General features: G+C 46.9%; 1 protein-coding gene across 7 annotated transcripts in view; it reads right to left on the bottom strand.

Annotated features, from left to right (window-relative positions):
• RAB28 (RAB28, member RAS oncogene family) overlaps nucleotides 1-22,208 on the bottom strand; it is a 402,891-nt gene that overhangs the window by 340,646 nt on the left and 40,037 nt on the right. The window contains exon 4 of one of the 7 annotated variants that reach the window (XM_087875225.1): nucleotides 11,267-13,054. The exons of the other annotated variants lie outside the window; for them this stretch is intronic. Within the exon in view, the coding sequence (XP_087731351.1) occupies nucleotides 12,758-13,054 (297 nt within the window). The 3' untranslated portion in view covers nucleotides 11,267-12,757. Of the gene's footprint in view, nucleotides 1-11,266; nucleotides 13,055-22,208 lie in introns of those variants that run through there. 7 annotated transcript variants of the gene reach the window in all.

The following is a 22,208-nucleotide window of genomic DNA, read 5'->3' as shown; positions in this document are numbered from 1 at the left end:
GAAGCCTGGGTAGCCCAAGCAGCAGAAGTAGCAGTGCTGCGAGTTGAATGTGGCAAAATCCGCCATTGAAATACACGCCTTCAGCCATCTGCCCACTGTAGAAGACAATACTTTCCAGCCCTTGACAAAGGGTGAAATGATACAAAAAGCTCTTCTGTCCGTCGAAATGAAGCCGTCCTCTTAATGTACCTGCGGAGGGCCCTTGTTACGTCCAAGGTGTGCCACTGTTCTTCAAGCGGATGGCGAGGATCTGGTCAAAAATCCGAAAGAATGAGCTCTTGGGCACGGTGAAACCAAGAGTCACCTTGGGCAGAAAGGAGGGATCCAACCAAAGTACAACCCTGTTGGAATGGAAGATAGAGGTCCTTTCTAATGAACAAGACTGCCAGTTCTGAAATCCTCCTGGTTGAGGATTATTATTATATTATTCTGGTAACAGCCAGAAGAAAAGCAAGAATCAAGAATCGGAGAGAGATGGAACCCAGTGGTTCAAACAGTGAAGACGTCAGAGCTTGAAGTACCAATGGAGGATCCCATGTCGGGTAGTGGTGCACCAGCAGGGGTCGAAGGTTGGTAGCCCCTTGGAGAAAACAACGAACCCTTGGATGTTGAGATAGCATTCGGTGAGAATCACAGATAAGTAATGTAGACAAAGCCACCACCTGTCTACGTAACATAGTGGGAGCCAATGCCTTGTCTAGGCCTGCTTGCAAAAAGTCTAGAACCTTGGGAACTGATGCAGAAATTGGGTCTAAGTGCTGTTTTGAACATCATAGACAAAAGGATTACCAAGAAGCATTGTAAATTCACTTCGTGGACTCCCACCTGGACGCCTGCATAGTCTGTGTAACCTTCCCCGAAAGGTTATCCTTTCTCAGGAGGATCCTTTCAAGTGCCAGACGGTCAACTGGAGCCACTGGGGCTCCAGATGGTAAACGACCCTCTGGCTGAGAGAGATCCTGTCCTGAGGAATCCTCCAGGGTCAGGACACCAAGAGACTCACTAGGTTGGCAAACCAGGGACAGCGTTGCCAATAAGGTGCCACTAGAATAATCTCTGCTCGTTCAAGTAACAGTTTTTTAAGTACTTTTGGAATGAGAGGAATGAGGGGAAATGCATAAAGCAGTCCCTGCAGCCAAGGACACCTGAGTGTGTTGCAGCCTTCTGCCCCTGGGCTCGAAAACCAGGAGAAAAACACTGAACCTGTTTGTTGTCCGGCCGGGCAAACAGTCAATTGTGGGTAGACCGAATCTCCGCACCAGGTCCTGAAACAACTGTGGATGGGGACGCCATTCTGATAAATCCAGATGCGATCTGCTCAGCCAATCTGCTTTAACGTTTAAATTGCCGGATATGTGCTCTGCTTTCAAAGATATTGTGAACCTCTCAGCCCAGCTCATCAGTCTTTCTGCCTCGTCCATGAGGGACTTGGATCGAGTTCCCCCCTCTCTGTTGATGTGTGCTTTTATGATCATATTATTCGTTAGGATCAATACATGCTGACCTGTCACTGCGCCTCGAAAGTGTTTGAGGGCAACTCTCACTGCCCTCAACTCCAGTCAATTTATACTGTTCTGTCGTTCCGCTTGGGACCATTGTCCCTGAGCCACCTGAGAACCCGGATGTGTGCCCCAGCAGAAAAGGCTCACATCTGTGGTCACCGTGATGCGTTTGGGTTCCTGGAACACACACCTTGTTTGAAGTGCCGGAGACATCCACCATCTCAAGGAAAGTCAGACCTGTGGTGGAATGACCACCCTGGTCCTGGAGGTGCTGCACTCTGTTCTCTGGATCCATTGTAGTGGACAAGCATGCCTTCAAGCCCAAGGCCCGATTGAAATGCACGAAATCATTTTCACGAACAACTGTGATGGGTGGATCGGAACGTGTAAGTAAGCTTCCTTGAGGTCCACTGACTGTAAGAGATTGCAATGCCTGATGCATCCCAAGATTGATCGAAGTGATTGTATCTTGAACCACCTATACAAGATGTAACGATTGAGATTCTTGAGATTTAAAATTCCTCTCCAGCCCTCCGAACTCTTGGGTAGCAGGAACAGGATGGAATAGAACCCATTTTTTCTTGTTCGAGCGGTACCGGCTCTATAGCTCGTATGTCCAAGAGATGACAAATCTCAGCAGCCATGAGCTCCCTTTTTAAAAGGTTCGGGCACCAGTTGGGAGGGCTGGAGCAGAATTCCAAGGTGAGGCCGAACTTTACCGACTGAAGAACCCAAGCGTCGGTTGTGGACAGTTCCCATTGATGGTAGAATTGCTGAAGATGACCACCAATGGGAACACATGGCCGGAAGTCACTTGCCCCTACGGAAGGAGCAGAAACCCGTTCCTCGGAAAGGTCTCTTCGTAGAAAATTGACGTCTGCCACGATCTCTGAAGGTCTGTCTGTCAGTATACCGGTCAAATCCTTGAGAATAGGTGCGCTGGCAATAGGACCCACTGGGCCCGGAGTCAGTCCGAAAGGGCTGCCGTTGCAAATAAGGAGAATATGTGCATTCCAGTCTCCTGTAAGAGGAAGGTAAAACCTTCCGTTTATCCTTGTTCTCAACTAGCACCGGATCTAGCGCCTCTCCAAAAAGAGCTGATCCTTTTTATGGGGCCGAAGCAAGCTTCCACTTCAACTTCATATCCACTCTCCAATTGCAGAGCCATAAAAGCCGGCAAGATGTTACGGAAGATGCTAATGCCTGAGAGGCAAATTTCACCACATCCAGGGATGCATCTGCTGAATATTCTGTGGCAGCTACTAACTTATTAATGCAGTCTAGTGTCCTCCGGTGGTAACCACTCTTGTAATTGGCGAAGCCAAATCAATGATGCCGGTTAGAAAATGATGCCGATATTGCAGCTTTAATGGCCCAAGCGGACGCTTGGTGTGTCTTTCTAAAGGAAAGTTTGGCCTTCCTGTCCTCAGTCTTAAGCCCATCCACTATGTCATTGGAAAGAACATTGGAAGACGTGAGGCTAGCCGCTGGAGCATCTACAGAGGGCAACTGCAAGAGCAACTCCAATTCTGGAGCAGAACAATACAGGGTTTTTGTCATGCCCGCTAGGAGCAGCCAGAGGCTGACTCCATGATCTCTAAATGACCTCAGAAAAAAGCGTCAGGCAAGGAATAAACTCCTGCTCAGGTTTTGGTATCATAAACAGGTCCTCATTAGGATTCGAGGTCACTAGAATCCTCAACTACTCCAAAATTGGTTGACACTTTAACTTTATGGAATAAGGACTTGAAGACCGAGGGACGGAAAAGGCCTGTAAACACTTCTCTGGCCTCAATCTCTCGTCTTCAGAAAATTCAAATTCTGGCTGGTAATCCTCTTCCAGCACTGAAACGTCACTGTGCAGGGAATCCTGCTGAGAGGGAGAATCAGGCCTGTCAGCCAGGTTAGCTGCCAATTGTGGCCTTGGATTGGGCACCATGATTGGTGACTGACCACCCTGTTCCATCCCAGCCGCCAACATCTTGGCCAGTGTCTCAGAAATGAGAGCCTGAATGTCCATTGGCTGAGCATGTGTCTGCCCTTCCTCCGCACGGAGCCCCATTGCGGTAGGGGTGAATGTGGCCTCTGGAACCTGCCGCCATGCTACTGGCCAACCATGGAACTCCATTGCCACCATACACTGGACAGCAATGGAATTCACCTGAGGAGCTTTAAGCAGAAACTGTGGACGCCTGCCAGCCTCAGACGTAGGTAATAATTGGAGGCCTTCAGCCCTACCCTGTAGAAACGGGGCACTATCAGCCTGAGCAGACAAATTAACTTCAGAAGTAGAAGATTGCTGGTACTCTGCAGCCTGGGCGCTACGATGTGCCTTATCAAATTGCCTTTCCAAGACCTTATGATGTCTAAAGGCATCCTTGTCCATCACAACAGACCTTGAAGACAACCCTGATGACAAAGGTTGTCCCTTAGCTGATGTACTCCTAGTGATCATCTTAGCCCATTTAGATCCAGAATGTTGTGATCTATGGGCTTTAGGAGGACTAGTAGGCTGGTCAATATCAGAGGACAGCGCAGAATCAGCCATAATATACTCCTGAAATAAGGCTGCTAAGATTAGCAGGCAGAATAAGCTCTAGTCCAAATTAAGACCAAAAGACACCACTCTTCAATCCAGATAATAAGGCTGCGCCCAAAATGACCACTCACACAATTGCCAGTAATAAAATAGATACTGGACACAGAAGAAAGGTGATACTGGCCTGGCCGGAACAGGTTCAAGATGTCCTCTCAATGCTGCGTACAAATTGCAGGGATTGGCAATGTGAAGCCTTACATGCACTACCAGCATCAGCTCAGGCCACAGCAATACCAGGAACAAGGCGCAGGAATCAAATCCGACTCCTTAAGTGCCGCTTCACAAAAAGATATTCCTCCGGCATCCAGATAACTTTTTTAGAATCTAGGAGCCAATTAGCAGTCAAACAAAACAGGCATGAGATCCCAAAAGCCTCTCCAAATCCGCTGCTGCAGATCATCAAAACAAAATGGCAGGCGCAAGCAGGAAACGCTCCTTTGCGCCACTGCGGCTGCCTGCAAAGTGCAAAAATGGCGCGAAAGCAATTTTAAGCTTTCCCAGCACCACAAAGCTCACCTGGTCCGTGGAGTTTCCCACGGGTCCCCATGCAGTGACTCCGGAGCCATCTTGCTAAAATGGAGCTGTTGTGATGGTGGCGGTTGTGCCGGCGGACCGGTAAACCAGCTCATCCACTGGCAGCTAACTGAAATAACGGAGGTGCCCTGGAAGAGACAGAAGTCTGTATTGCTGCCTTTAACAAGATCAGGGGAGTGGAAGACGGTCTGGAGCCCCAGAAGCATCTAACTCATCTCCCAACAGCCGAGGAAGATAGAATCTAACAGTTCCTCACAAGTTCCAGACTCTCAGCTCCTTCTACAATTAAAAAATCAGAAAACAAAAACAAAAAAATTCTAAATAAATAAATAAATTCTAAATAAACAAGAAATCTAAGCTCTAATTGCTAGAGCAAGCAAACTCAAGTCTCTGTAGCTGACTGAGTGAAAAAGACTGAAGCTCATCAAGCAAGGAGGCATGGCTAAACACTTTGAAAAAAATTTACACTCAGTCTCTGTTTAATAGACGAGAGTTAATCCATGCATGGATTATCCAAACATCACATTGGAAAAGGGGGCAATTTTATCATTGGTTAGAGAAGAGATATATACAGGGTAATGTTGTAATGAAATGAGTGAAAAAGAAAGAAGAGAAAGAAGATAGATAAATGTATTAAAAGCAAGAAATGTGGAAGAAATGTGAAATGATGATATTAAGATATGATAAATAGTGGAGGAGTAGGAAGAAGACACAAAAGATGTACTCAGGTAATACACTGAATGCTTGATTATGTATTGTATGTCTGTCTATAAAATAAAATAAAAATTATAAAAAAACCACAATTTTTCTTTTACATTTAAACATTACCATCTCCAAGATTCATCTGCTCCTCAAATATTTTCTTCACTACTCTTAAAGGAACTAAGTATATCAAAAATAGATGTGTTTGTCTACACACACATACATGCATGCATAAAATATAAGTCTAATATAATTCCTTTGAAAAAGAACATTGGACTTACCTGAAGGTTCTTTCTCCTTGCGCTGCGTGAGAGTCCAGTGAATGGGCTGTCCTCATGTCCTTGGCCAATGACTGAGTTAATATTTAAATATTTAAAACACGCCTCCCCTTTCGGTCTGGCTTCAGTTCATAAACAAAAGTCCAGATCTGAAGAATGCTGAAACTCAAGCAAAAATAAACAAGTAACCAAATCCGGAACCTGTAGAGAGAAAGGGAGGGTATGGACTCTCACGCAGCACAAGGAGAAAGAACGTTCAGATAAGTCCAATGTTCCTTCTCCCTTGCACTGCTTAGAGAGTCCACTGAATGGGATATACCCAAGCTAAATATCCCTACAGCGGGATAAGGAAGAAATGTGAGTCTGGTCAGTTGTCAGAACCTGCTGGAGTACCCTGCGACCAAAGGCCGCCTCAGCCGATGCAAACTTATCCAACCTGTAGTTGCGGATGAAGGGAATAGGTGAGGCCCAAGTGGCCGCTCTGCAGATTTCAAGAAGGGAAGCCTGTATGGCCCAGGCCGCAGAGTGGCCGCGCTCCGTGTTGAATGGGCCGTAATGTGACGCGGACAAGGCTTGCGCTGGTGGTCATAGACCATGGTGATGCAGGCCTTGAGCCACCAAGCGATGGTTGTTGACGACACCCTGGAACCCAGAGAAGCGGGTAAGAAGGAAATAAATAAGGATTCCGACTTTCAAATCGAAGGGGTCCTATCGATATACTTCCGTAGAGCCCTGCGGACGTCTAAAGAGTGCCATCGTTGTTCGGAGGGATGCGTGGGTTTGGGGCAAAAGTCAGGTAAGATTATCTCCTATGCCCGGTGGAACCAGGTGTTGACTTTTGGGAGAAAGGTAGGATCCAGCAGGAGGATCACCTAGACGGAATGAAATACGCACAGGTCGTCGTGCACCGAGAGTGCCGCCAGCTCTGAAATGCGAAGCGCTGAGGTAATCATCACCAGGAAGGAGACTTTGAAAGTTAGCAGTTTCAAGGAGGCCGATTTCAATGGTTCAAAGGGCGACTCTGTCAGGGCTCAGAGAATGAGACTGAAGTCCCAGGAGGGGAACCTGTGAACTGTAGGTGGGCAGAGATTAGCCGATCCCATAGAAATGAATGGACACATGGATGTTTGGAAAGAGAGGAAGCTCCACCAGCGTCAAGAACGTTCGCAAGGGCGGCAACTTGTCATCGTAAGGTATTGACAGCGAGACCAGAGTTCAATCCGTCTTGGAGGAATTCCAAAACTCGGGAAATGGGTGCGGAGACGGGAGATGTACCCCCCTTGTCGCACCAGTGACTAAACGCAGACAGATTGCCTTGTAGATACGAGTTGTAGAGCGGCAGCGAGACGCAAGAATAATGTCAATTACCTCCACTGAGAAGCAGTCCCGCTTCAGGATCTCCCTCTCAAGTTCCAAACGGCCAGCTGGAACCAGTGAGGGTTCGAATGGTAGAAGGCCCCCTGACGGAGTGAAACTTGATTCGGGGGAATCCGCCAAGGAGGGGTTCGGGACAAACTCAATAGATCCGCGAACCAACTCCGCCAAGGCCAGTACGGGGCAACAAAGATAACGTCCGCACCCTCCGGTAGGACTTTTCTGAGAACTCTGGGAATCAAGTGAATCGGTGGAAAGGCGTGAAGCAGGACAGGCGGCCATTGGCAGCGGAGGGCATTGGTCCCCACGGCTCCCGGTGTCCAATACCTGGTGAAGAAGTGCGGGAGCTGCGCTTTTGTTGGGCTGGCGAAAAGATCCACTTGAGGGCGTCCGAAGATGGTCGTGATTTGCAGAAAAATCTTGGGGAGGAGTTGCCACTCCGCAGGATCGAGAGTAGACCTGCTCAGCCAGTCCACGTGAGTGTTGTCGATGCCGGAGATGTGCTCTGCATGAAGAGAGAGAAGATGAGTTTCCGCCCAGCGACCCAGTTCTGCGGCCTCGCGCATCAGGGCTCTAGAAAGAGAGTCCCCTTGCCTGTTCACATGGGCCTTTGCAGTCACGCTGTCCATCTGTAGAAGTACGTGATGACCGGAGAGCTGGTTTTGGAAGTGACGGAGCGCCAGATGTGCAGTGCGCAACTCCAACCAATTGATGTCGTTCTGTAGATCCCTGTGGGACCAGCGACCCTGAGTGACTTGGGATTGGAAGTGGGCCCCCCATCCAAACAGACTGGCATCTGTGGTAAGAATTAGATGCGGGGGGTCGTGGAACAGGCTGCCTCTTTCTAGGGCAGGAGATGTCCACCATCGTAGGGAAGTGAGAACCCTTCGAGGTACCCTGATCCGATGGTTCGAGGCACTGGTGCCGGATTGCTGACATGCCAGGAGGGGCCACTGAAGGGGGCGTGAGTGTAGCTGCGCCCACGGAACGATGGACAAACAGGAAATCATGAGCCCTAACAATTGGGACAATGAGAGAACGGGTACTGTCCAGAGGGACTGCACTTGCTTCACAGCCTGATAAATGGTGACCATGCGCTCTGTAGAAAGGAAAACCAGGCCGGAGACGGTATTGATGTGTATTGATAGGTGGATGAGCTCGGTAGAGGGAGTGAAGTTACTCTTCTCCCAGTTGATGGTGAAGCCATGCTCCTGGAGTTCCTTGAGTGATGCCTGTAGGTCGAATTCTGCCTGTTGGGATGAGGAAGAGAGTATTAAGGTATCATCCAGGTAACAGCAATCTGACCGGCTGTGCTCTCAGATGCGCGGCCACAGCTTCCAAAAGCTTAGTGAAGGTGCGAGGGGCTGACAATAGACCAAAGGGCAAGGCTCTATACTGAAAATGGGCACCATTATAACAAAACCTAAGAAATTTGCGATAAGCCAGTCTGATGGGGAACATGCAGGTAAGCTTCCCTGATAGCAATGGAAGTCATGAAGTCTCCTTGTCTGATGGTTGCTAAAATGGTATGCAGAGATTGCAACTTGAAACATCTATAACGGATATAGAGATTTAGACGCTTCAAATCAAGTATGGTTCTGCAGCCCCCCGACTTTTTCTGAACCAGGAAGAGAACTGAGTAGAAACCGAAGCCCCGATGGTCAGGGGGTACGGGCTGGTCAGAAGGTGGTGAATCTCAGCCTCCATCAAGGCTCACTTGGAGGGATCCGAAGACGTGGAACATTGAATGAATCTCCGCAGGGACTCAGAAATAAATTCAAGGGTCACCCCCAATTGTCTGGAGAATCCATGCGTCGGTGGTTGTGCTTTGCCAAGTGGAAATTAAGTTGGCGAGCCGACCTTCAATGGGCTCAAGGCCCAAGGCGTTATTTGTTCTTACGGTAGGGACGGAATCCAGACCCCCTAAAGGGGCGTCGAGATGTGAGCGTTCCCGGAATTGTTGCCTATCCGGAACCCTGTCAAGAGGGACAAGGGAAAAGCCGCTGATATGCCGGGGATGGAAACCCGGGATCCGAGAACCAAAAGGAATGCCGGCAGTATGGGAAGGTGGAACGCCGATATGGCCGGCCAGAGGTATAGGGAAGCACTTTCTTTTTGTCCCTACCTTCTACTAGAACTGGATCTAGCACATCACCAAAAAGGGATCCCCCTTTAAATGTAGCTGATGCCAGCCGTCACTTGGTCCTCATGTCTGCTTGCCAATGACACAGCCAGAGAAGGCATCTAGACACAATATTTGAGGCCAATGTTCAAGATGCAAACTTCGCCAAATTAAACATAGCATCGGCGTAATACTCGGCATCGGCAATCAAATTGTTGACGTCCTGAATCGCTCGAACATCATCCATGGGCAATCTGAATTGTAGCTGACGCAGCCAGATGATTGACATCCTAGTGAAAAAGAATGGCGCTGTGGCCGATTGAATGGCCCATGCAGTGGCCTGATGCGTTTTGCGGGTTGAAATCTCAGCCCGTCTGTCCTCTGTTTTAAGACCTTTAAGACCATCCTTCTGATGGAAGGATACTAGGCGAGGTGAGATATGCCAAGGGCCCGTCGATTGCGGGAATTTCAAGCAGGTCTTCAAGGACCTGGTCCACAGAGTACAATTTCTTGTCAAGGCCGCTTGGAGTGGGAACTGACCCCGGCTGGGCCCATTGACACTGTACCATGTCCATAAAAAGCTTGGGGGACAGAATGGTTTCATGCTCCGGAACCGTCTTGATAAACAAGCAACTGGTAGAGGCTTGGGGTTCAGAAGGTTCTTCAGATCGTGGGGGCACTATCCCCATATTGGCAGTGACCCTCACCTTATGTTACAGAGTCTTAAACATTTCATGGTAGAAGAGGCCAGTGGAAAGTGGCTTGTCAGAGGACATTCCTTCATCCTCTTCCCCAGAGAGTTCGAACCTGAAGGCCTCATCTTCCTCTACCAACTATGATGGGATGGGGAAGGTGAGTTTACAGCCTGCGGAGAGTCACTGGCAAGTTGTCTCAATCATTGGACAGGCTTGTGTGTCGGAACTGGAGCAGATAAGGGGGCTAAAATGCCTCTTTGTGTGAGAGCAGCGTGTATACCCCTGGACACCGTTAAGGCGATGAGGTCACACATCTCTTGTGGTATGGCAGAGGCCTGACCTTCCACTGGACGGAGCCCCGCAACAGTGGGGGTGAAGGATGCAGATGGTTTAGACACCCGTGAAGATCTGGGTGGAGGCGTTATGGAATCAGAACCCTGGGCGAATACCTCCCTAATTACAGCTTGGTTCTGTTGTACTGTAGATGGGGAATTTAGAGACCACTGAGAAGTGTCTTGATCCCGTAGGGGAGAAAGGACCTGATCAAGGTCCATATCAGATGGATATACAGCTTCCGCAGAAACTGGGGCGGAGCTAACCGCCTTCTTTTGTGCCTTGTCTATCTGCTTGCTTAAGGCCCGGTGTCTACGTTTAGCATCCCTTTCTGCAGCTGCAGAGGATGCTGCCTGACTGGATGATTTGTCTCTTGATGAATGGGACCTTGATTTAGAGGTGCTCTTTCTACTGGTAGATGGGGTAGGAGATCTGGATCTATTGGCAGGGGAACAACTGCAATCTGTCATTGTGATATTAAGGTGGCCTTAGCAATTGGGCCAAATGAATAAGAGAAATTGTAATAAGGCTTCGTTGAAGGCAGTGGGGCCGACAAAACAGCTCCGAATGCCTGATGGTGATAACAGTGTGGCAGGCAATTGACAACACAACTTGTCAGATTCAAGCCGAAGTTAAATAAGAGGGACTGGAGCTGACAGCACAGCTCACCAACACGTCAACAATGTCCCCAAAATGGGATTTCCAGTTTTGCATCCCAGCGATGCAGTCAGGGAAATAGTGGGCTCTGATGAGCCTCGCGAAAACCCTAACTGATGAACCGCCACCGACGGGTCTTTGGACCGAACCTGACTTGTAGGGACAGGGGAAGGAGAGGGGCGCCTCGGACGGCTGAGAGGAAGAGGCAAGTTCCTCGGAGGTCAGAGGGAACCATCTGAGTCGGCGGCGGGGGGAGGCAGCCATGGTAGCTGCCACGAAGCTGTGACAAACCGGGAAAGAATTGGGGAGGAGGAAAGAAGAAAGAAAGAACAATGTGCTTTGAAGCCAGGTGAGTGACACCAACCTAAGTGAGAAACAACATTAAGACTATGGACTTTTACTAATAAGACCCCCAGCCTTAAACAGGGGCTGTAGATTTGCAGGGCTTGAAGATTTTGTAAAGTAACAATAGAGGATAATGACCCATTAAGAAATTTACTTTAGTACTGATTTTTTTTTGGACGATTTGGCTATTAACAAATCAGAAAACTGAGTTTTCCTTCAAATTGGAACAGATTCGATCTTTGGAAAAAGAGAAAAGCGACAAATAAGGACTTAACACCTTTAAAAGTTGGATGAAGCAAGGCAAACGGATGGTTACATAATTGCTACAAAATGAAAATTGCTGTGACTAACCGAAAGTGTCTTCTGCTTGAAAAAGAACTATTTTGACTGGCCTGGATTACTTAGAAAATAACTATAGATTTTTGGATTTTGGAGATTCCTATTCTGCCAATGGGGTTTTATAAAGAAAGAAGAAATATAATGGAACTAATAAAATCGAAACTAACTGGCACAGGGACAAAAGAAGTGGCGCAGGAACAAAAAAGGGAAACTGATGGATTCTACATGGAACAGATTTTACAATAGAATTAAATTGATATATAGAGTTTCAAACAGGGATATTCTGATTTTGAAGTGGAATACTTATGGACAGATAGGGAAATGAAGAAATAAAATAGATAAACTTAAAATGTAATGTTTAAATGAGTTTTAAATATAAGCAGGAGGTGTCTATGGAGAAATAAAGATGGAAAATAAAAGAAGGTAACTAAAATAGAAATTTGATGTTAAGGTGGTTAAAAACGATACTTTTATAAAAGCATAAGAGTATATATTAATATGAGACAAACTTAAGAAAATTTATTAAACTAAGAGAGAATAAGTGGAGAATATGTCTGATGCAATATGTTGTCATTTTAAATTGTAAAATTTATTAGACTATGGGAGAACAAGTGGAGAATATGTTTGATGTAACATGTTTTAATTTTAAACGGTAAACAAAGTTGAGAATGGTAAATATGATTAAATGTGAATGATTAATGAACTATTGGATGATAAAATAAGAAACACAGACTTAAGTAACAAATTGCGATTGAATTTAATGTATGTTGGAAATGATTAACATTAAGAAATAGGTTGGGAAACACCCTGGAAAAGTATATTTGGAAATAATTAAATAATAGATAAATATACTGAAAAGAAAACACTCAAAATAAGATATGCTGGAAATCAGCCAAAATAAAATATGCTGGAAATCAGTCAAACGATTGTTGGAGGTATGGAGGAGAATATGCTTGAAATCAGCCAAAATAAAATATGCTGGAAATCAGCCAAAATTAAAAAAAAATGCTCGAAACCAGCCAAACAACAGTTGGAGTTATGGAGGAGAATGTGCTGAAATTCAGCTAAAATAAAAATTGCTGGAAATCAGCCAAACTATAGATGGAGATATAGAGGAGAATATATTGGAAAAAGTTAAATTAATATGGGGTGAAAAAGAATATGTTGGAAGACAACTAAAATGAAGTGAAACATTTTGAGATTATTCTGTGTAAAATGAAATGTGTAATAGATGATAAGGTCAAGAAAATTAAGTTTAAATTGACAAAGTTTAAGATCTAAAGATTGGATGAAATGGGTCCAGACATTAAGAAATACAGATAGAATTTTGATTTATAAATTGAAATAAAAATAGAGCTGTATATATTGGAAATTAAGATTTGTGGTGATAAAATAGTAAGGTAAAGGGACGTTTGTCTTACCTTTAAACGCCAATTCTCTCTAGCTGCAGAGTGGTTCAGGAATGGGTAATCAGAGTCCAATCTGCCCAGAGACTGAGACTTGAAGTTTAGGCCACACCTTCCTGTGACTGCTTCCTGTCCCAGTTTTCGGTGAATAAAGGCCTGAAAAAGAATCTGGAACAGAAACATTAGTAGGTACACATCCCAGGCCCCAGCGAAAAGGGTGGGGCTGAACCACTCTGCAGCTCGTACTCTGCAGCTGTACTGGCTGAGTGATTAAAGAATGATGCCGCCGTGGCTACGTTAATGGCGCAGGCGGCTGCCTGATGCATCTTGCGAAAGGAAGCTTCAAATTTTTTGTCATCGGGTTTAAGACCATCGGAGGGATCACCTGCCGCATAAGGCACAGGAGATCAAGGCAGCAATTGGGAGGTCCACTGAAGGAACTTGAAGCAGCTGACTGAATGAGGGGGCCATGTTGTAAAAAATTTTATCTGACGAGCTGGGAGTGGGAAGGGTTGTCGGGTTGACCCATTGATTTTGGACCACATCCCCAAAAAGCTTGGGGGCTGGAATAAATAGCTGTTTTAGTATGGGCTCAGAGAAAATCCCTTGGCCCTTCCCCTGGGATTCAACTTGGTCATATGAGCCCTCATCCTGCAACCCAGCTGTGGCTATCGCCTTGAGAAGCAAGGATCTGAAAAGCCCCGCAGGAAAAAGGCCCATGAAGGCCGGGGTGTCCGGGAGATCTCCGTCCTCATCTTCAGATAGGTCGGGGTCCCTTATGGGCTCCTCCCCAGACACTAATTCTGCGCTACCCTCAGAAGGAGAGGGAGAATGGTGCGAAGGCTCAGTTAAGCTGGACTGTGGAGAAGAGTGGGCCTGCTTGCTGAGGTAGTCAGATACCAGAGAGGTGGATCTGTGGCTACAAATGCCTTCAGCAATGCCTGATCTAATGGCTCTAGATATTAGCAACTGAAGGCCTTTGGGCAATTCAGACAGTTGAGCCTCAGGCTCTGTGGGTCTGCGAGGCCCTGGATTCTGATCACTCGGAGTACATGCGAAAGGATGGCTCATCCTGGACAAGTCCCATCGGGTGAGCAGGCTCCTGTGAATCTGAAGGAGCAGGACTTGGAGAAAGACCCCCAGTAGCAGACTGCAGTGGAGCCTGTGGCGAAGGTTGGTTAGACCCGTGTGGCGATGATTGAGTCACCGGTAGATCAGTAGCCCTGGGAGAATCCTCCAATTGTTTTTGCCTTTTTTCCGGAAGAGAAAATTGTTTTCTAGACCTTTTTGTCTGCGCTCCATATTTTTAACTTCAGCGCTGGACAAGTGTGAGGCCTTGCTGCCATGCTTAGATTTGCTAGTGGATTTCTTATGGGTGGATGCCTCCCCATGGACCATGTCTGCCATGGGGGGAGGGGGTGAGTTTGCAAATTGAGTAAGGCAATTTTGGTCAAAGGCCTTCAACAAGGGCGGCTTACACAGGGCGAACCTACGTGCTGCCTGCCCCTTCCCCCCCACCCCGTTTATAACAGGGCCCCTTCTGATGGTTATACTTGCCAGCTGCAGGTAAGATGAACTACTCTTGCAAGTAGTTGTAGAGACTCTGCAGAAGGCTGAACCGTTGAGCTGCCCAAGCACGAACCAAGGCGCTGCCCAGCCTCCGAGCTGCCATGAGCTCACAAAATGGCGGCCGCCAAACATGAGAAACAAAATGGCCGCCAACGTGGCTGACTTTTAAAATGGCCACGATCCAAAGGAGGAGAGGCTCCTCGGCATCTGCTGCCTCGCTAGGCAGCGAAAATGGCGGGGGCAATGGCAGCGGCGGCGGTGGCAGCAGAGCGCCTCTCAGCTGAGAGACTCCGGCCGGCAATGCCCTGAGCAATGAGGTGATGATGAAGAAGCGTCTGCTGAGTGCAAACCGCTTCTCAGCCGATTGTCGGCGCGGCAGCAATGCAACTACTGCCACGCACCTAAGCTCTTCGCCCCACTTCTGCCTTGCTGCTAAGGGGCAAACCGCGCTGTGCTATGGTGTGCTAGTGGTGTCGTTGGTGGCAGCGGCTTGCATTGGAGGAGGCTGGGGGGGAGAGGGGTGGGGGGGAGAGAGAGATAGGACAGTGGCCACTATCTTGAGCAAGATAGGAAGGCCAGAGGGCCTGAGTCCAAGGGCTCTCCCCCCCGATAATGGAGGCGGCTTTATCAGCCTAGACTGATGTGGCCAGCACTCCAGACAAATAAATGTTAAATTTCTTAGAAAAATAGAACCTGTAAGATGATTCAGAAATTGGTAAATGAAGAGCAACTGCCAAAGATGTCTCTTCTCAGATGGACTGAGATGAAAACTGGGACAGGAAGCAGTCACAGGAAGGTGTGGCCTAAACTTCAAGTCTCAGTCTCTGGGCAGATTGGACTCCGATTACCCATTCCTGAACCACTTTGCAGCAGGCTAGGAGAATACTTAGATCAAGAGGTTATAATATTTCTTAAATTTGTGTTTTGATATTGGTGTTAAAAGAAGTAATGGAGAAAATTTAGGAAAGAGTTAGAATGAACTTTGATTTATATTTGGATATATTTGGGAATTAAGATTTGAGGTGATATAATAGTATGGCCTAAATTAAGATGTTAGAATTTATGTTAAAAAAATTTGTTTTGATTTGTAATTTTAAGAGATGCAATAAGGAAATTTTGAAACGGCTCTTCCCACGCTACTGTGAGGGATATTCAAAATGGCGCAGAGGCGATGGTAATGGCTCCCACCCGCCAAAGAGCCGTAGGTAACATCAGCCGACAGAACAGCTGCACAAACCCTCCAATGTCAATTTACAGCTAATAAGTGCCAAAATTATCAATAGTTAAGTACTTGAGAACCGACAACATGGTTCTCCAAACCTGTCGTGAGGCGAATCAAAATGGCGTCTGAAAGCCTCAAACGATCCCTCGCGCTAATGGAAAAGGTGCCGAGATTGACTGAAGCCGACGGAACGGCTCCTCTAGTCACAGCAATGATCCCAACAGGGAGAGCCCAGCCCCGACAACACGGGACTCTGCTCAATCCCCCCGTTGCGCGAAACTGACACCATGGCTTTAATCACGTACCACTTACTGTCAGCCGAAGGTCTCCTCACCAAAAGGATCCTGCCGATTGCCGGTGTGTTGATTGCAATCTGAGCAGCGGCAAGCCGCTGCTCCGCAGAGCGGAGCTCGGCGAGCGCAAAGCACGCCGGCAACCGCACAAGCACAAACCAAATAGAAATTTATTTATTTTATATTTTTTTATTTTATATTGGATTTCTATACCGCCCTTCTCCCTGAGGACTCAGGGCGGTGTACAGCCAGATTAAAAAACATGCAGAACAAATATTAAAAACAATTAAAAGATATATAAATTTGGCCCAATTAAAACTCATTTACCAATTAAAAACGTTTAAAACATTTAAAAACAGTTAAAAATTTCATCTTAAGCCAGCCCGGCTTGTTTAAATAAATGGGTTTTAAGGGCGCGACGGAAGGCACTGAGGTCTTGGATTCTCCTTATCTCTGGGGGGAGCTGATTCCAGAGGGTAGGTGCCCCCACAGAGAAGGCTCTCCCCCTGGGGGTCACCAGCCTACATTGTCTGGCTGATGGCACCCCGAGGAGGCCCTCTCTGTGGGAGCGCACGGGTCGATGGGAGGTCGTTGGTAGCAGCAGGCGGTCTCGAAGATAGCTAGGCCCTATGCCATGGAGCGCTTTAAAGGTGATAACCAACACCTTGAAGCGCACCCGGAAGACAACTGGGAGCCAGTGCAGCTCGCGCAGGAGCGGTGTTACATGGGAGCGCCATGCTGCTCCCGTCACTACCCGCGCTGCTGCGTTCTGGACCAGCTGGAGCCTCCGGGTGCTCCTCAAGGGGAGCCCCATGTAGAGAGCGTTGCAATAGTCAAGGCGAGAGGTGACGAGGGCGTGAGTGACTGTGCACAGGGAATCCCGATCAAGAAAGGGCCGCAACTGGCGAATCAGGCGAACCTGACAAAAGGTCCCCCTGGTTACAGCCGTCAGATGTTCCTCCAAGGACAGCTGCATATCCAGAAGGACTCCCAGATTGCGAGCCCTCTCTGTGGGGGCCAATGACTCACCCCCAATAGTCAGTGATGGAGTCAACTGACTATATCGGGATGCCGGGAGCCACAGCCACTCAGTCTTGGAAGGGTTGAGCTTGAGCCTGTTCCTCCCCATCCAGACCCGTACAGCCTCCAGGCACTGGGACATCACTTCAAGGGCATCGTTGGGGTGGCCTGGGGTGGAGATGTACAGCTGGGTGTCATCAGCGTACTGGTGGTATCTCACCCCAAAGCCACGGATGATCTCACCCAGCGGCTTCACATAAATGTTGAACAGAAGGGGCGAGAGGACCGATCCCTGCGGCACTCCACAAATGAGAGGCCTCGAGGTCGACCTCTGCCCCCCTGCCAACACAAACTGCGACCGGTCGGAGAGAAAGGAGGAGAACCACCGCAACACGGTGCCTCCCACCCCCAACTCTTCCAGCCGGTGCAGCATGATACCATGGTCGATGGTATCAAAAGCCGCTGAGAGGTCTAACAGGACCAGAACAGAGGAACAACCCCTGTCCCGAGCCCTCCAGAGATCATCAACCAACGCGACCAATGCCGTTTCTGTGCTGTGCCCAGACCTGAAACCAGACTGGAACGGATCTAGATAAGATGTTTCCTCCAGGAATTGCGGAAACTGTCGTGCGACCACACTCTCAACAACCTTCGCCATAAAGCGAAGGTTGGAGACAGGACGATAGTTGGCCAATATTGCCGGATCCAGGGACGGCTTCTTGAGGAGAGGCCTCACCACCGCCTCTTTCAAGGCGGTGGGGAAGTAACCCTCACTCAACGAAGCGTTGATAACACCCTGGAGCCAGCCTCGTGTAACCTCCCGGGAAGCCAGTACCAACCAGGAGGGACACGGGTCCAGTAAACATGTGGCCGCACTAAGTCTCCCCAAAATCCTGTCCACATCATCAGGAGTCACAGCATCAAACTCCTCCCAGATAACATTCTCAAGACTATTCCTCGTCACCCTGCCCTGATCTACCCAGTCAGAGTCCAAATCCCCCCGGATCTGGGCGATTTTGTCATACAGGTATTGTCCGAAATCCTCCGCCCTGCCTTCTAAGGGATCCTCCCGCACTCCCGGATGGAGCAGGGCGCGGGTCACCCTAAACAGGGCGGCCGGACGATTCCCTGATGACGCAATAGAGGCGGAAAAGTAGTTAGACTTTGCCGTCTCTATCGCCACTAGGTATGTCTTAATATGCGACCTTACCAGTGTTCGATCAGATTCAGCGAGACTGGCCCTCCAACCGCTCTCCAGGCGTCTTTTCCGGCGCTTCATTTCCCTCAGCTCCTCAGTAAACCAAGGAGCCGCACGGGATCAGCATCGGGTCAGAGGCCGCAAAGGCACAACTCGGTCCAAGGCCCCACCAGCCGCCCGATCCCAGGCGGCTACCAGGTCCTCGGCCGAGTCATGTGCTAGATCCTCAGGAAATGGCCCAAGCTCCGTCTGGAACCTATCAGGATCCATCAGGCGCCTGGGGCGGATCCATCTAATTGGATCCGCCTCCCTGAGGCGAGGGGTCGCGGTTCGAAGATCTAGGCGAAGGAGTGAGTGGTCAGACCATGACAAGGGTTCCATGTCTATATCCCCTATAACAAGACCACTCAACCACTGGCCAGAGACAAAAATCAGATCCAGAGTGTGACCTCCCCTGTGAGTAGGGCCATGAACTAACTGGGTCAGATCCATGGCCGTCATGGAAGCCATGAACTCCCGAGCCACCTCAGACGTTTCACCGACGGATGGCAAGTTGAAATCACCCATGACTAAAAGCCTGGGTGTATCTACTGCCACCGTGGCTATCACGTCGAGTAGCTCAGGTAGGGCTGTTGCCACGCGGCAGGGAGCCAGGTACGTAAGCAACAAGCCCATCTGAACCCCACGGCCCCACCTCACAAGGAGGGACTCACATCCGGCTATCTGAGGCACAGTGGTCTCCCTCGGACCCAGATCCCCAAATGTGAATCGAATCAGATAAAATATCCAAAGAGGACTTCCAGTTGATGACTTGTGGCGGCATGGCGTTGTGAGAGCGATCGCTGCCCTCTAACGCCACCTTTTCGACGCGTTTTGGGGACCCTTCGAGGCGTAGAAGCTTGGAGAGCTTCACGGACAGTAGTGGGACCTTGGCAGGCAGGGTGGTGAGTTGCAAACACGCCCTGCTGGACCGCTACCCACTGTCGAACCAACGCGGTGCGTCTGCCCTTTAATGGCGGACCCGAAGCTGTGATAATCAACCAAGACAGGAAGCAAGAAACTCCAGTGAAGTTGGTGCTAGAAAGCACTCATACTTAATTCCCCCTGAGCACACTCCGATTGAATCGCTAAAACTGTGTCGGCAGGGTCGGGCGGAAAGGAACCACGAAGGAAACAAGCAGCGATGGCGAGAGAAGGAGAAGAAGTGGATTGCACCCGAGTGAGACCGCAGACAAACCGGCGAGAGATCGGAGAGACTTGTGAAGCAGAGTGGCGGCGCTATCAGAGAACGGGAGTAACACGTTTATTGGACTAAACCAGGAGCTTCTGGAGCGAGTTATTTTAGATTGGATGTTCTGACCGGAGTGAGGAGAGGAGAGTGACTGGAGATCGGAAACCGGAAGCGCAGCCATTGAGAAAATCAACAACAAGAACAACGAGCGAGCAGAGAAGGAGGAAGGAATACCAGAGGAGGACAAACGGAACAATCCTTTGCAACAAGAATAATATTTTGACACCCTAAGAACTCAGGAGTTACGAGGAACTGAAACTTGACAACATTTAAGCTCTTTTTTTTTCCTCTCCCTTAAATAGTTCTTCACACGTGAAGACACTGAAGATATCAAGACTAACTAAGTAATTAAGTATTTTGATTCAAATCATTATTTATATTAGAACATTTATATTATATATCTTTATATTTAGATCCATATTTATCTATACTTATATATATTGGAATAACTTATTTATATAGCTGTGTATAAGATTGACCATATTGATTATTTATTTAGCCTATAACATCCATTGATATTTAAGGATATACCTTTTTTCTAAATCAATTCCTTTTTACTAGTATTATTATTAACTAATATCTGATACTGTGATTTATCAAGTGATTAATTACCTATCTATGTATTGATACTTTTTATAAATAAGAATATATTTGAATAATGTTAGAGATCTATATAGATTAAGAGACATCGTTTTCAGCATCTGATTAATTATTTGTATAATTGTAGCTGTACTAATTGATTGTGGGATATATATACCAGTTAGATCTTATGAATTTTGGCAAGTGATCAATAATGGAATAGATATAGATAAGACAGGAATAGAATAGATCAATAGACTCAACTGAATAATTGGGGCATTTAACTAAACCTCAGACTGGGGAGGGAGCGGTAATAGATAAGGAAAAATTAAAGGCATTTAGTATCAATAGCAATATAAAAGGAGATACACTAAACAAAAGAAAGAATAACCAGTGGATGACTATTTGGAGAAACATCAAAAAAATCGTGAGAGACCAGAAAAAGGTGCTGAAGGAAATGACAAGCCTCTCATCCACTGTGATTAAAACGGGAAAGAAAACAACTTCAAACCCCATGATCACAATGACGTCACCTGCAATACAGAAGTCGACGGAAGGCCTATCCAAGACAGAAAAAGCAGCTATGATCCCCACTATGCAAGCAATGCAGTCGACATTGACAGCGATACAAGAGACAATGCTTATGATGCAGGAAAAGATGTCCAGCAATCATACAGAGCTGAAGACAGATTTCAGAGTCATCGACCAAAAAATGAATGACATACAAGAGTTAATACAAATAAACGAACAAAAGATTAAAAAGATGGAATCTAAAATCGAGCAACATGGAAAAAACCTGCATACAGTAGACCAGAATTTAATGGCCCAGAATAAGGAGCTGGAGGATTCAATCATCCAATTAGAAATGGACAGAGCCTCCTTCTATTTGCGTTTCCAGAACATCGCTGAAGATAAGGATGAAGATTTGGGCCAAGTGATGGCGGAGTTAATAGCTGAGGTTTTGCAACAAGATAAATGTGAGATAATGAAGGAATTGGATGAGATATATAGAGTGCAAACCAACTATGCCAGAAGGAACAAATTGCCTAGGGAAATGCATATCAGATTTGCACGGAAAAAAGTTAAGGATATATTTTATAGTATGGTGAGAGAAGAGCCAGTGAGATACAAAGAAAAGGAGGTGACTGTATTAAAGCAAGTTCCGAGGAGTGTGAGGGAATCAAGAAGGGATTACAGATTCCTGGCCATCCAACTGAACAAGAGGAATATCCTATTTAGATGGATCCTGCCGGAAGGTATGCTAATAACATGGCAAGGAAAGAAAATCAAAATAGACAGTCTGGCAGAAGCCCAAGATTTCTTAGATCAACTGAGAGGGACAGAAGAAGACCAAAGCAGTAAAGAGGAACTGGAAGCAACAACCCCAGAAGAGGAATCTATCCAGCAAAGGAGATCCAAAGAAGGGACCCCGGAGGAGAAAGAGACAGACGACAAAGAAAGCAAGGAAGTAAAGAAGAAACAAAGACCACAAAGAGTTACATGCGTAAAGAAGAACTAAAACAACACAAGGTTATAAGAAATGGAAGACTGGAAATTAATATTGGTTAATGTTAATGGTCTGAACGATAATAAAAAGAGGAAAATCTTTTTTACAAAATTAGCTAAACAAAATGTGGACATAACATGCCTCCAAGAGCATGTAAAAAAAGAAAATGTGCATGTAAAAAAAGAAAATGAAAAATATCTGGAGTACAAAAAACTTGGAAATCTCTTTACTTCCCTAGCAGAGAAAAAAAAGAGAGGTGTGGCGTTGTATATTAAGAAGGAAATAAAAGCAGATCTAAAGTATACTGACCCAAAGGGTAGGGTATTAGCAGTGGAAACAAAGAGAGGTAACTCACCAATATTAATAATAGCTATATACGCCCCAAATAAAAATCTGGGAGATTTCTATAATAAAGTTTGTGAAAAAATAAGTAAAATGGATAATAACATCTGCATAATTGGAAATTTTAATAGAGTAGTAGATTCGGACAAGGATCATAAAAGATCTAAAGGTCAAAAGAGAAAAAGGAAAAACTTGCCAAAATCATTTTTCGATTTAGTAGATGAATTCAATTTAGTAGACATCTGGCGAATCCTGCACCCATATAAGAGGCAATATACATACTACTCCAATCCTAAAAGAT

This window comes from Pantherophis guttatus, chromosome 8 (assembly GCF_059756535.1).
Source record: "Pantherophis guttatus breed Tessera chromosome 8, ASM5975653v1, whole genome shotgun sequence".
Lineage (NCBI taxonomy): Eukaryota > Metazoa > Chordata > Lepidosauria > Squamata > Colubridae > Pantherophis > Pantherophis guttatus.
The sequence above is the reverse complement of the archived record's forward strand: the minus strand, read 5'-3'. Positions and strand labels throughout refer to the sequence as shown.